This window comes from Debaryomyces fabryi (genome assembly GCF_001447935.2).
Source record: "Debaryomyces fabryi strain CBS 789 chromosome Unknown contig00130, whole genome shotgun sequence".
Classification (NCBI taxonomy): domain Eukaryota; kingdom Fungi; phylum Ascomycota; class Pichiomycetes; order Serinales; family Debaryomycetaceae; genus Debaryomyces; species Debaryomyces fabryi.
The window spans coordinates 1-14061 of NW_015385556.1; the positions used below are offsets into that span (position 1 = coordinate 1).

At 34.5% G+C, this 14061-nt stretch overlaps 5 protein-coding genes across 5 annotated transcripts; 2 read left to right on the forward strand and 3 right to left on the reverse strand.

The window, feature by feature from the left end:
• Positions 1-440: 440 nt before the first annotated feature.
• RBD1 (Rbd1p) lies at positions 441-2270 on the reverse strand (the record flags this gene model as incomplete). Its single annotated transcript, XM_015613441.1, has 1 exon — positions 441-2270. The coding sequence occupies one exon, from the start codon at positions 2268-2270 to the stop codon at positions 441-443; it is 1830 nt and encodes a 609-aa protein (XP_015465719.1).
• Positions 2271-2552: 282 nt separating this feature from the next.
• On the reverse strand, positions 2553-3416 carry CSI2 (Csi2p; the record flags this gene model as incomplete). Its single annotated transcript, XM_015613442.1, has 1 exon — positions 2553-3416. The coding sequence occupies one exon, from the start codon at positions 3414-3416 to the stop codon at positions 2553-2555; it is 864 nt and encodes a 287-aa protein (XP_015465720.1).
• Positions 3417-3951: 535 nt separating this feature from the next.
• ATP19 (F1F0 ATP synthase subunit k) lies at positions 3952-4155 on the reverse strand (the record flags this gene model as incomplete). The annotated part of the gene is made up of 1 exon (XM_015613443.1): positions 3952-4155. The coding sequence occupies one exon, from the start codon at positions 4153-4155 to the stop codon at positions 3952-3954; it is 204 nt and encodes a 67-aa protein (XP_015465721.1).
• Positions 4156-4607: 452 nt separating this feature from the next.
• Positions 4608-5165, forward strand: AC631_04615 (uncharacterized protein; the record flags this gene model as incomplete). Its single annotated transcript, XM_015613444.1, has 1 exon — positions 4608-5165. The coding sequence occupies one exon, from the start codon at positions 4608-4610 to the stop codon at positions 5163-5165; it is 558 nt and encodes a 185-aa protein (XP_015465722.1).
• Positions 5166-5959: 794 nt separating this feature from the next.
• IRA2 (Ras GTPase activating protein) lies at positions 5960-14035 on the forward strand (the record flags this gene model as incomplete). The annotated part of the gene is made up of 1 exon (XM_015613445.1): positions 5960-14035. The coding sequence occupies one exon, from the start codon at positions 5960-5962 to the stop codon at positions 14033-14035; it is 8076 nt and encodes a 2691-aa protein (XP_015465723.1).
• Positions 14036-14061: the final 26 nt, after the last annotated feature.

Here is a 14061-nt window from a genome sequence, read left to right on the forward strand (position 1 = left end):
AGAAAACATTAAAATAAAATTTTACTCGATGCCCTTTTATAGTACACTCGCAGATTCTGAGCATTACCGAATTCATACATGCAGGACATACTGAATTATGAATTATTATAGGGTTAAGGATTACTATAAGGCTCTGATTTATTATGGGATTATTGATAAATAATCTACTAAAATATATAGTTAAGACTATTTAAATGCAAAATGTTCATTCGTCTCACGGTTTAGATCAAAAATATAAGTGAATAGATCTATGTTAAATGATAATTGACCTTCTGAATTTCACAGCATGAAAAGTTGTAGTCAAAGTAACACCCGATTAAACTTGATTTGTATATATTCTCACTCCTTTACTTTTCCCAGTGAATATATGATTGCAAGGCTTTTGTATTTCATAATTTTACGGAATTTTTATGAATTTTTTCTTTAAATATATGCCAGAATTAAATTTGTTTCTTTGATTTATAAAATTTGAGTGTCATTGCTCCAAGAAAAAGGCAAATTACTAACCCCGTACTTGTATTTTGATACTCAAAAAATGAGCTGCCAGATGATATGTGATTACTATTATGCTGAACTAAATGTGATGTAGTCTCAAGCACTTCAATATTTTTTAATTTTGTCTCTGAAAACAACATTTCCGAATCAATGCTTCTTTTAGAATTTGAAGTGTTCTCTGTCTCTACGGTTACTTCGCCGATATCACACCATCCATTAACAGGAATGCAGTTAATATATTTGCACCAAGAACAATTATTGTCTATCGGGTTTTCTCCACTATTGAAAAAGTTCTTTACTAGCATGGCTATGTAAACTATAGCCAACACTAAGCATATAACTCTTATGCCACACCAAATATAAAATCTTGATGGTATTTTGTCTTCCCAATTGTACATCGGGTTCCAATTATTCCTAAATTGTTGCATTGTACCGTCTCGGGCATGATAGGTAATTATTCCATCGATATATATAAAAAATGGGTCAGGCAATAAAATAATAGCCGTAAGAATACCCATCGCAAACCCTCCTATATGACTAAAGTTGTCCATTCCTGGTAAAAGTCCTAACACTAATGATATGATAATTTCCATAATCATAATAAATATGAACAAACCGTATTTTTTTGTCCCGTATATATTAGTATTTTTCTTCCCACAGTAAACAAACATCATTATATTAGTAGCCACTACACCAAAGAGGGCACCAGAAGCACCTGTTGACGCGATTCCGTTCGGTGAAAAGTTAGCCCCTAAAAGAAAGCCGGATATACCACTCATCAAATATATGATGGAATATTTTATAATGCCTATACTTCGTTCAATTGATGCACCCATAGTAACTTGAAGTAATAAATTAAATATTATATGCAAAAATCCAGCATGTAGAAATATCGGTGTTATAATTCTGTACCACTGGTGAGGTTTGTAGACATCATCTTTTACCGGCACACCGCTTAATCCACATAACTCATTCAATGAACAAACATTAGTATCTGTGGTAGTCGAATTTGGACATGGGAAATTTATAGTTGTATCATTGGTTATTCCTTTAATAGATTGCATGCATGGAGCGTAACGGGCACCCATGTTGATCATCAAGTACGTAGAAGGCCCTAACATCGGATTGAAATATGGTTTTGTTTGAAATGCAGAGCCAGTCAAACTTGACATCTTAGCTAATTCTGCAATAAATACACTCACTTGAATTAGTGTCACTAGGATAGTAAAATATGGTAACTTTGTATAATGAAATCTCGGCTTTCTTCTTAACTGCTTCAATCTAGCTTTCTCATTTTTTCTCATCTTCTCATATTCATCATCTACTGGTATGGGAGGTTGCTCCCTATGTGGTTCAAATGGATTGTACTCTTGTTGTGGAAACTCCGGCACTGACTGATCTCTAAATGGATTCTCTTTCTGTTTTTGACCATAGCCATTATATGGATGGTTTCCCTGTAGCGGGTTAAACGGATTCTCGGCTGAGCTATTATTAATGCTGTATGTTGATTGTAGTCTGTCTAGTTCATATTCGTGCGTATTTGCGTTCGAACTATCTGAATTTTTTGAAATGCCTGAATACCCCTTAGAAGTTGGGTATGGTGCTAGATTAGAGTTATCATTACCAAATATAATTGAACGGTCATCATCATCTGTAACGTAGCTACCATTTGGCCTTAGATTATCTTTAGGCTGTGGCGGATTTGCATTCGATAGAAATTGGTTTCTCAAGTCTTCTGATCCCATGCGATCATGAAAATGATTTGTATTAAACATTTTTGCTCTATACAATAACTGACTCCAACTCTAGTTGCCAAACTTGTCTAGTCGGAGTGCAACGATTCAAGATCAAAAAAATTACCGTAAATATTGATTATAGACAGATTTAATATCGCGTACCTCCTTGAGACAAGGCTATGACGCTATATACAAACTCATTTGTGTTCAATACAATACAGTATTTCACAATGTTTTACGATCTTACCCTGCTCTAGATTTATGTATAGAAACTTAACGATAATTAGTATATTATATATCTTTATATACCCTATGTTACAATTATTCCTTAAATAAACTATCGTTAGCTAAAGGATCTTTCTTCAATACTTGATCTCTTCTCTTCAACTTCTTTTCCAAAGCAGCAGAAGCCCTGGACTTGGCTTGTTCAGCAGCTTGTTGTTTCAATTGAGCTCTAACAAAGTTAGGAGAAACGTATTCCTTGTTTTCGTAGATCTTTGGGCCACCAAATGAACCTTCTAAAATGGTAATTAAAGTTAAGACGAATCTAGGACCAATTTCGACCAAGGATAATTCTTCAGGGTTTAATTCATCAGCATCTTTAGAGTCGACAGTTTCATTAATCTGGTAGTTACGAATCCAAATCTTGTTATCAACTATAGAGAAAGTCATAACGTGGTCAATGAAAGGCTTTGATTTTCTGGCATTAGGAGGAACCCCAAAAGTATGCGTGAATAATTCTTTTAATAATTTGTGGTGATCCGTGGATTCGAATGACTTGTCGAAACTCAATATTGGCCTGGAACCTTTCAAACAATTACCGGTGAAGTTTAATTCATCCAAGGTGTGCAAGTTTTGAATGTGAAATTTTAAAGTAGGACCATTAGGTGGCTTCGAAATCCATAAGTATAAATCTTGATGCTTTCTGGATTCGAAAAAAAAGATATTATTACAATTGTACAACTCAGCAACCTCGTTCAACTGATACAAGTTTTTCTTGGAATCGAATTTAGGCTCTTTTCTAGCGTGTGGTAAAAGTGCAACCAAATCGCTAATCAAATGACGATGTCTGTAAGTAACACCACGGGATGATATCACTAATAATCTTTGTCTATTTATATGCTTGGCTTTTTCAGACGTCTCTTTGGACGATTTGGACTGTAATGCTTTGTAAATAGCTGACATTCTATATGGAGCTATGGGAGATAAGTAGTAATGGGAATTTTCAGGTATCTCTGCTCATCGGTATTTTTTTTTACTATGTATCAAAAAAAATGTTACACAAATCTCAAAATTTCGTATACCATTAATTTTACCCGGACTACCTGTCCTTCTATTATGGCTAGTGAACTAGATAAAGCTGATATACGTCTATCATCTACAGATATAGGTACTTCTTTGCTAGCTTGATCTGCTAGATTAAAGATATATCTATGTGACAGGTTAGGGGAATCATGCATCTTGGTTCCACACAACCTTTTTGAACTACGATTCATTATCAACTGAACTTTTATTCTTATTCTTGGAAGTAAATAAATAATCTATACCTTTTGTACACAGACGGAAAGCAAATACTGATAAAAATACTTCAGTAGAATGTAAAATTCTCTTTTCGTATAGCCAACCCAACCATCATGTACAAAAAGCTAACGTCAAAAAGAAACAACTATATGAAAACATCGAAATAAAGCAAAAAAATGTATCTTCTAGAATCTACCATCTAATGTTTTTCTTCGGCTGAGTGCTTGGCTAACCATTCTTGAACGAATTTTTCTTCTTCCTTGGAGGAGGCATTAATTTGAGGATGTTTTGGTGCAGCTGTACCCCATGGCTTTGGTGCAGCAACCAAAATGACAGATCCTAAAGTAGCTAAAGCTAATTGATGAGATGGAACGGATTTACCGAGAATAGTATAAGCACCCATTTTATGTTATTTAACGAATTATTTGAATGTAATCGCTAGTAGTTGAATATAGAGATAGTTGATCGCCGGTTATTCTCAAATGAAAAACTTCAATTGGTTGACACACATTGGTATCCTGAGATTTTGTGTAATTCGTACATTTTCGGAAAGGTTCGGGTGTGTGGATGTTATATTCTAGGTGTATGGATTTATTTAGGTTTTGGTGTAAGGATGGGTTATCACGCCTCCCTAATTTTGGGGGTACCAGTTCTCCCTCTCAAAGCAGAGTGTACATTCGTCTTGCATTTGCGCTGCGTCATGCATTTGTGATATGCGTCCTAAATCATATTTTTTATTTGGTGGGGGGATATTTGTGGCTTCTTTTGGTTGCAAGTTCGAAACTACGAAACCATTGGTTCTGCCTCAAGCTTTGAGTATAATGGTGATATTCTTCCAGTTATGGTAATAAAAGGATGAGCCTACAAGGAGCTATCTATGGTATTGAATGTACAAACATACGCCAAAGCCTTCAGGACCTGCGAGAACCAGTCTGTGAGCAATACAACGATCCGTTTAACAAAAATTCTCAATTTCGACTAAATGAACCAGAAATTGATTTTTCTACATCTGCATCCTTAACATACGATAAACCACAACCTCGAAATAACTTACATAAATTATATAGAAGATTAAAATTTTTCAGTCAAAGAGATAAAAATAAACCTGCCAAGGACAGAAGTAATCAGATATTCCCTCAAAAGACATTTCGTATTAAAGAAGATACAGCGGAAGAAATAGCGAAAACACGATGGCATGTTTGGAATACATTTACAAGAAGAATTCGGAAGACTTCATCTTTTTTGAGTCCACCGCCTGCCCCATTTGGCTACAACTATTCATTGAGTGATTCCCCACATTCGTCAGCCGGAATTTGTCCTGTCAATCTAGATCAAATGTTCCACTCACTAGACCCCAGAGTTGATTATAAAAGCCCGACCACCAGTGCGAGCTTCTCATCTCAACACCCTTAATGTACCGGCCGGTTGCTTTTTTAGGTATTTGCCGTTCTCAACGCTCGGCTCTTATTTTTTTCGCTGACCTCTGCAGTCGAATAGGGGCTGCAACTAATTTAGATAACAGTAGCTAATACCTACTGTATAGTAGTTGCCAGTGCTTCATATCAGGCATGCACATTTTACAAATTTACCTCCACCTTGCGCAACGTCTCATCGCTAACTAGTCAATATTACCCTTTACCACTTTGTTCTTCCGGACTTTTCTGTTCGGACTAATACTTCCTGGAAATGATACGGTTAAGGCAACCCGATAACAACAAAAAAGTATTTATGCGGGAGCGCCACTGGCTTAGATACATGCATTATTTGCATTAGACATCTTGTATATTTTATTAGACAACAAGACCCCAATTTAAGCGCAGCCTTTGTTCGTAGTAAACGGTGCTTACGTTCGGCGTAACAATGCAGAACGGCTTTGTGTACAAATGATTCCCAAGTACAAAAAAAAAGAAATTTGAGGTTCCGATTACATAATCATCCACAACAGCAAAGAATTAGACAGATTAAATTCCTACTATCTAAAGAGAAGTTGATTCTGGTTATTAAAGATCTCTAGGATCTAGCATATAGGCAAAATTAGATACTAGAGCCATTATATTACAACGAAATCTAAAAAGACGACTTCAATTTGAATAAGGTACATATTGATACACAACAAAATACATTATTAAGTTGAATTAAGAGCATAGTATATATAACCGCCATAGTTGTGAGTGAAAGACAAAGAAAAGAAACATAAAACTTCCACCATGGATGGTATAGCAGTAATTACTGACAATTTGCTGTACGAATATGTTAGATCGCTATGTAGAAGGTTGCAATCACTACTTCCGAATAGGACAGGATACACTATAGCAGAAGTGGAGTTGAACCCACAGTTTGTCATAACCCAGAATTTGCTAGACAGGGCCAACCCAAGCTCGTCACTGGAAGGTAACAACAAGACAATATTTGTATCAAATATATTTGATTGTTTTTGTGGGATGCTTAACAATATCAATAAGGAATCTAACCTGATGAAATTACGAGATAGGGATGAAAAATCGTTATCATCAACACTCATCATATTGAAACTTTTGGCTGATATTATAGAGCGTAATTGGCGACTGAAGAAAGCTATAAATGATTTGAAGAATGAAATCTTTTCGTCCAATTGTGAACTAGCCTCAAACTATGCGATATTCTATCATTATACGCCACCACCTCCATTAAATCCATTGATAATACATCCAACTATAGATACATTATTGTCTTTACTTTCTCCACTGGTAGTGCGTAAAGTTTTGACTCTTCTAAGATCGAACCAGGCTGAAGGAATGGATTTGAATCATTTTTATAGAAATCTCAATAGTAATCATTCCCACCATTACAATTATGCTGCAGAAAGTACAAACTCAAATGTTGGGACACAAAGTGGTGATAATGATTCCATAGGCAGCGGCAATACGGTGCCTTCCACGGGCGGTCGCGAATTCATCACCAACTATGTTAATGATATCGACAACTACATAGAGATTGCTCTCAAATTTATCGCAGCATCAAATCCTGAGGAATATTTCGATTACATCGATGCAAAGCTTTTTAAATATTCCAGGGTAGGCGAACTAGTTCCCTTACCAGCTTTGCAAAAATATTCGCCTTTAATGAAACATATATTTTATCAAGCATCAGTTGGCGAAAAGACTGCAAGAGAGGTTTACAAAGTTTTGCCATACATAAAATCACATTATTGGAAACTAGCTTTCATGGTATTTTTTGCGACAAGTATAAAAGATCAATGTTTTTCAAGACCTGAAGATTACCAAGAATTGGTCACACCTGGTTGCGAAATAGAGCTTGGAGTAAGAGTCTTATTCGATTACATTCATACTGTCATAGAGGAATCACCATATTCAGGGTGTAGTTCGATAGTTCAGAGTTGGTTAGGCGTTCTTTGCGTAAGTGATTTTGTTGAATTAGAAAATAAACCAAACAAATTGAGAATTGCATTTAACAAAAGGTTGAAGTTTTTGAATACTATATTAAAGGATGCGTCGTCATTGGCGAATTTGGATTCTTTTGATTCATTAATCAACATTTTTCATTTAGGGGCTGCTTTGACTAACACAAGCGACTTCACCAGTGAGCACTCTGTGTACAAATTTTCTGTGGTTCATTTGGATGAAACTCATGAAAACTTGAATAGATTAATAAACAAATCTAAGAATAGTGATTTGAAACAATTGCAGGATAACCTATTGATAAATTTTTATATTGCAGCATTAATGATCAAGCCAAAGAAATATATGAATATCTTGGTTGCCAAGTTTAACGAATCGATGTCAGATATGAGGCAAGTAAGAATTTTAATTAAAACTATTAAAGGTATATCCGAGTTTGAGAGAACAACAGATATTTTTAGACAATTAATCACAAAATTGTCAGGATTTTTAAAATCCATGATATTCCAGCTTACTAGGTTCTTGACTCTTCATGGCCATTTCGATGAGTTTTCTACTGGAGCCCGCTTGGATGATAGCGTAAGCGTTGTTCAAAGTAACGAAGAACAGGTAAGCACAGGAGGGACTTCTGATGAAGATGCTCTCATTTACAAACCTAATATTGACTCAAATCATTCTTCAATATCAAATCTTGACCGTTATATTACGCAGTTATCTCCGTCTTCAACCATGAAAGAATCAGTGAACTCAATTGACAATATTATATCTAACATGAGTATGGATGCATCGACATATATGCAGCCATCTTTCGAATGTTTTACAGATTCTCAATTGATGTTCAATGCAGAAAGAATGTTATCAGATTTATTTGGTATATTTATTGGTGCCCCAGAGCTTTATTTTAATGATTCTGAATTAATGAATGACGAACAATTGCTTAATACAGACAAAGAGGAAATTCGTAAAAGAATTCGTAAGTTTGCTTACGAAGTTACTATTCCTTTGCAACTCGCATTTCAAACCAAGAGTTCCCTTGAAAGCTCAATACTATTTAATTCAGCGTGCGCATTAACTATGACGTTGTTCGATAGGGAGAATAAAATTTCAAAGAATTATACAACGATTTCAGCCTATGGTAACTATTTAATTTGCATTAACATTATTCAATCTATTTGTGAAGCGTGTTTGCATTTATCACTTACCGATGCAAAGTTCAAATCATGTTTTTTATTTTTGAATAAGTTTATGCAGGCAAGAGACGGCTACTCTGAAATTGTAAATGAAAATGAATTGATAAATGATGGTTCTACTCACCAGGGTTGTACAGACGTATTTCATTCTTTCGAGAAGATACTACTTTTATCCTTATGTACGCATGACATTCAATTTTACAATATTGCCAAAGATTCCATGCAGTGGTATTGCAAGGAAATTAACTCCGTTCTTCATTCAAACGAACGTTGTTGTCCAGAAAACTTGAGCGAAACATTCGAAAAGGTAATTAATGATGATTCGGTTTTCACTGGTTTTGTTTCGTTGCATAAGAGATTCAGAAATATTTTGAGAGAATCGAAGCCAACCAAATCACTCTATGAGATTTGGTTGATAATTTATAGAAGATGGTTAGAAAAATTAGAAAGTAAGAGTACTGTCAATGATCAAAATTTAGTGTTCCGTCATTTTACTGGGTTTTTGGTTTCTACATCTGGATGCTTCTTGCAAAAGGAATTTTCAATTGACGATCCAGAACAAAAGCTAAAACTGCAGGAGTATATTTCTGAATTTTTTGATAAATGTACCAATTTGCTTACGTCGAATGACCTAGTAATTAGAGTTATTATCAAGGATGCGTTGTCCATGGAGTCTCACTCGGCTGTTTTTCATTTAATATGCATCAAGCTTATGAGCATTGCAGGCTCCTATTCTGACAAGAAAATTGCTAACGAGGAAAGTATTTTATTTATGGAGCAAGTTCTTGCAATTTTGGCAACTATGATTGGACTAAAGAATGATGGAGCTTTTGTATTGGCATCATTGCTTCCGGAAGTTTGTGGATTCATAATTGATTTTATTAACTTAGTTAAAAATGTGGCTGATAATTTGAGATTAAAACTAAGGTTTTGTAAACTAGGATCTGCCCTTGAAAGTGATAAGACGTGTGTTGGTCTTCGAGGTGCATTTAAGTTAAGGAACTTTTTTGCCAAAGCATCAGCTGAATGGCTTGAGCTGGCTATTTTTTTCGATGAAAACACCAGTGAAGATTCTCCTCACACTCAATCCTTTTCCTTGGATAGTCTGATAAATTCCAATAAAGACTCCGAGAATGCATACTTGAATATTGATTTAGCTACCGAGTGCTCAAAATGTCTATCTTTACAGTTAGAAGAATTACTCCTTGAAATTCCAGATGGTACGAAGGATAAAGATATCCGTAAAAACAAGGATTTAGCGTTTGCAAATTATTTATCTTTATTCTACAGGATCCTACAAAAATACACTTCATCAGAGTTAACTTCAAAGCTTACTAAATCAAAGTATAAAGTTAATTTGATTACAGATAATGTATTGAAAAGTATTTCTAATATCCTACAATATGATACTGATATCGGTATGCAATTCGTGTTACCATTGGGATATCATGATAATCCGAAGATAAGGGCAATATTTTTAAATGTTTTCGCAAATATGTTGGCGGCTAGGAAACTAAGTAAATCAAAGGAGGAATTCCCTGATAAACTTTTAAATGAATTGTCTGAACTATATGAGATATGCAGTATAACTGCTGAAGTGGCACCTCTAAACGAGCATAATTTATTAGCCTCATCATTATTCCAATTCTTTGGCTATACCAAAAAGTTAGACAAGCTTTTTAAAACACTCTTAAATGATGAAATAGATCATGTGTCAAGATCTAGTGATATATTTAGAAGGAATAGTACTTTGACGAAGCTATTATCCAATTTTGCAAAAGATTACGGATTAGATTATTTATCAGAAACTTTACGCCCATTCATACTAGAATTGGATTCTAAGAGGGTTATATTTGAGGTCGAGAAATCTGAACTGGGACCAGAAGATGCAGAATTATTCATGAAATATTTAAGAAAATTGGTGGACGTAATTCTCAGTTCAATTGACTTGATTCCTATATCTTTCAAGTACATTTGCGCTGAAATTTATTGCTGTGTCCAAGAGAAATTTGAAAATGCTGCATTGATTGCAGTGGGTTCTTTCATATTTTTGAGGTTTTTCTGTCCGGCAATTATTAGTCCTGAAGCATTTTTCGACATTTCAGTAGAAGATGTGAAAGTTAAAAGAACATTAATGCAGTTAGTTAAGGTGATTCAAAATATGGCAAATGGTTCCTTAGGTTTGATCAAGTGGCCAAGTTTGCAAAGTTATATGGATGAATTGAATACCATAAACCAAAGAATTTTTGACTTTTTAAAAGACATTATAACTGGTTCCCAAGGTACCTATCCATTCCAAGAAATTACTGATAAACCCATTCCTGAATTAAGATATTTGCACAGATTTTTTTACACTTACTTTGTGAAGATTAAGCATCATTATATTTTATCAGATCCGCTAACAAACAATCAAAACTTACACCAGAAAGTAGAATCATACAGGCAATTCGATAAATTAGTTAAGGAGTTGGGCCAGCCTAAAGCATTAATCTCATTGGCAGTATCTTCGCCATACAAAAGCTTTGATACAAATAACAACACTAGTAGTAATCAGTATAACGAATTCATGGCAAAAATGTCGGCTAACTACATTGAGTCGACTGTTGATTGCCCTGTTGTTCATAATTCGATTTTTCATGATGGAACGCCCGTTGTGGTTTTGAATTTTGGCTACTTGAAACAAATGAATAATGATATTTATTTATTTACTTACAGGCTATTTGAATTAGTTAGCCAGGTTTGGGATAACAAATACTACTTGGTTATTGATTTTACATCGTCCCTTCTTGATACGCAGTCACTTTCACTATACGTGTCGCTATTGAACACTTACGCTCCAATCCAATTTTTTAAGAATTGCAGTCGTATTTATTATTTCAATATTCCACAGGTTGAGAGTAGCTGCATCTTGGAGACTATGAGAGCTTTAAGACTCAAGGAGCATAGGTCAAACGCTAGGCTTTACACTTATTCTCAGGCAGATAGCCCAAGAATTGTTAATAGTTTATGTTTAAATGAAGAAACACTTTCTATTTCAAGAGATAACAAAGTGATTTTTAGCGAGGTCTTGTTTTACGATAAGAATGTTGAACAGTTTGTACCTGTTACACTTAGAATTGGAAGACGATGGTTGCAAGTTTATTTCAATGAATATTTTTCATTTAGCGGACCATCCTGTTCAACCGAGGGTTTTATACCAATTGAAGTGTATAAGCTTTCTGACATTACTCGATGTGAAGTTACAAAGTCTTCTAACGGCCCAACTGATGAGTTTATAATATCTTTCAACTTTGGTACTACAATAATCCTAAGGTCGCAAGAAAAGCTGGAGATTTTGAAGTCATTGTATTTCACTACATCAAGAATACCCAAGCAATTACTTTCAGAAGACAGAGATGGCACCAGCCATGAAGCAATACCATTTCACTGGTTTAGCAGATTGTATAACATCACCTTCCAAGGCTTATTAAGTTATGACGAAGAAGTTAAATCTGCGGCTGCAATGTTATTTGCATCCTTAGCTACCTATTTTGAAATAGATTTGGCAATTCCAAATGCTTATTCTACAAATATAGCTTTTCCGTCAAATATTACTGATTTCATCGTTTCTACTTCACAATATCTTTCCAAGAGAATGCCTACAGTGTCTCATAGGTTTTTTAAAGCGTTCTTTGATCATTATGAAAAGTTACCAAATGAAAATCGACTAAACGCTATTTTATATATATCACCGTGGATTGATAATGTGTGTGATTATATTTATTTAGAGAACGATATAAGTGGACCAGATAGAGTTGCGGATATTATTAGACAATTTTGCAGGATTTCGTGTTTAAATAAAGAGCAAAGTGCGTATTTGAATGATTACATTTGGAAGAAATTATTTAATGAAAGCAGGCTTACGCCGATATTAGTAGATGAAGTTGTTGCTTACATTATTGACAATAAGAATGAGGGACCTGATTGGTACTTCATAATCTCATTCATATCACCTTCTGTGGAAGTATGTAATGAAGTCATTTACAGATTGATTTTATGCGTGAGCAAGGCTAGCATTACTGATTCAGCAATTGCTTCTCAGAGTAAATTATTTGAAATTAAAGTATTAATAAAGATTTGTGCATCTTTGTTTTTTAATTCTTATGCATTGGGTCAGTTGTTTTTAGCTGATGTGTTCTTTTTCTGTACACTTTTTATTGATAACCCTGCATTAGATTTTGGTGCTGATTTGCAAAAATTATTCATCAACACAATACAGTCATTTTTTCAAAAACCTGGTTTAACTGAGAAGCAACACACCACAGTTGATGAGACACTTTCTTATTTTAGTGGCCAACGGGCAAGAATGCTATTTGGCTTAACAAGAGACAAGAATATTTCTAGGTCGGATCTAAGTCAGTCATATAATAGAACAACAAATTTTGAAGTTTTGTGCCAGTATTTAAAAGATTTTATAATAGAATTAGGATCATCTGATGAAAGGTCGAATTGGAAGTCACGCTGGTGCTCTTATGCCATAGATGTCGCTTTTAGCACAACTTCTATATTTCAAATTAGGGCTATCCTTGTGGTGGGGATTCTTTCCCAAAACGGAATTAATGATTCCACGGTTTCAAGAATTTTTAAGTTGGTTTGCCAACAGCCAATTTCTTCCTTGGATCATTTAAATAGCCTTACCATCAGTTGTGCTCGAATTTGTGAAGGATTATCTTCAGATTCAGTGTTTCCACAGGTCATGGTTTGGCCTCATCTTTGCTATTCACTTCTTAGTTATTCTGCGTTGTATCAGTCTTCCATTCAATGCATTTTGAACTCTATGAGTAAGGCTGTTCTTCAAGGAAATTACTTAGACATAATTTTTGAACAGAGGATTTACTTGGAGCCGTTTATCACTGAATTTGAGCATATGCATGATATCCAAATTGATAAATCTAATTTTGAATTCTATACCCTTTTCACTTTTTCACATGGTTTGAGACTTCCTCATATAAGACACACATCTTTAAGTTGCATGAAAAAATATTTTAAGTTAAGATATAGTATTAGGTCTGATGACGAAATGGAAGAACTTTCACCTTTGAATATTTGTTTACCTTATTTGTTGATTATCTTCTTAAGCTCTTCGGATTCAGCATTTGATACATATTTGAATGAAGTTAACTTTAAAACAGAGAAATTTGCATATATTGGAAATGAAAGGGTTCCAAAGGTTATAATAGACTTTATGTTGAGCGGCTCAAAAAGCGCTGAGGTTACGTTGATTTATTTGGCCCATATGTTTGCAAATGAAGCTGTTGATACTGTATTCAAGCGAAAGTTTTTAAATTTATATTACTATTTAATCAAGACTTACAAACCTTTAGGTTTCTTGATTTATCATATAATAAAACCGGAGTTGGAGCATATTTTGATAAATTCCAATTCGACAGAGACTGTGAATACGATATCGGAGATACTGCTTCTTGCAATATCTGATGGAACTTATAGCATTGAGCGTTACCAACATAATGTGAATAAAATATTGGAATCAAATCACATTACAATGATAAGAGATCATATCCTTATTAAACAGATGGACGATCTTCAAACTAACGATGGATTGAAATTGGACTTGGATAGAGATGTTAAAATTCTACAAGAAATGATGTACAGAAGTTCGTGTATCTATATCGAGGGCCAAAAATTGGAAGATTGATTCTTTATGTTTTTTATAGGCCTTTC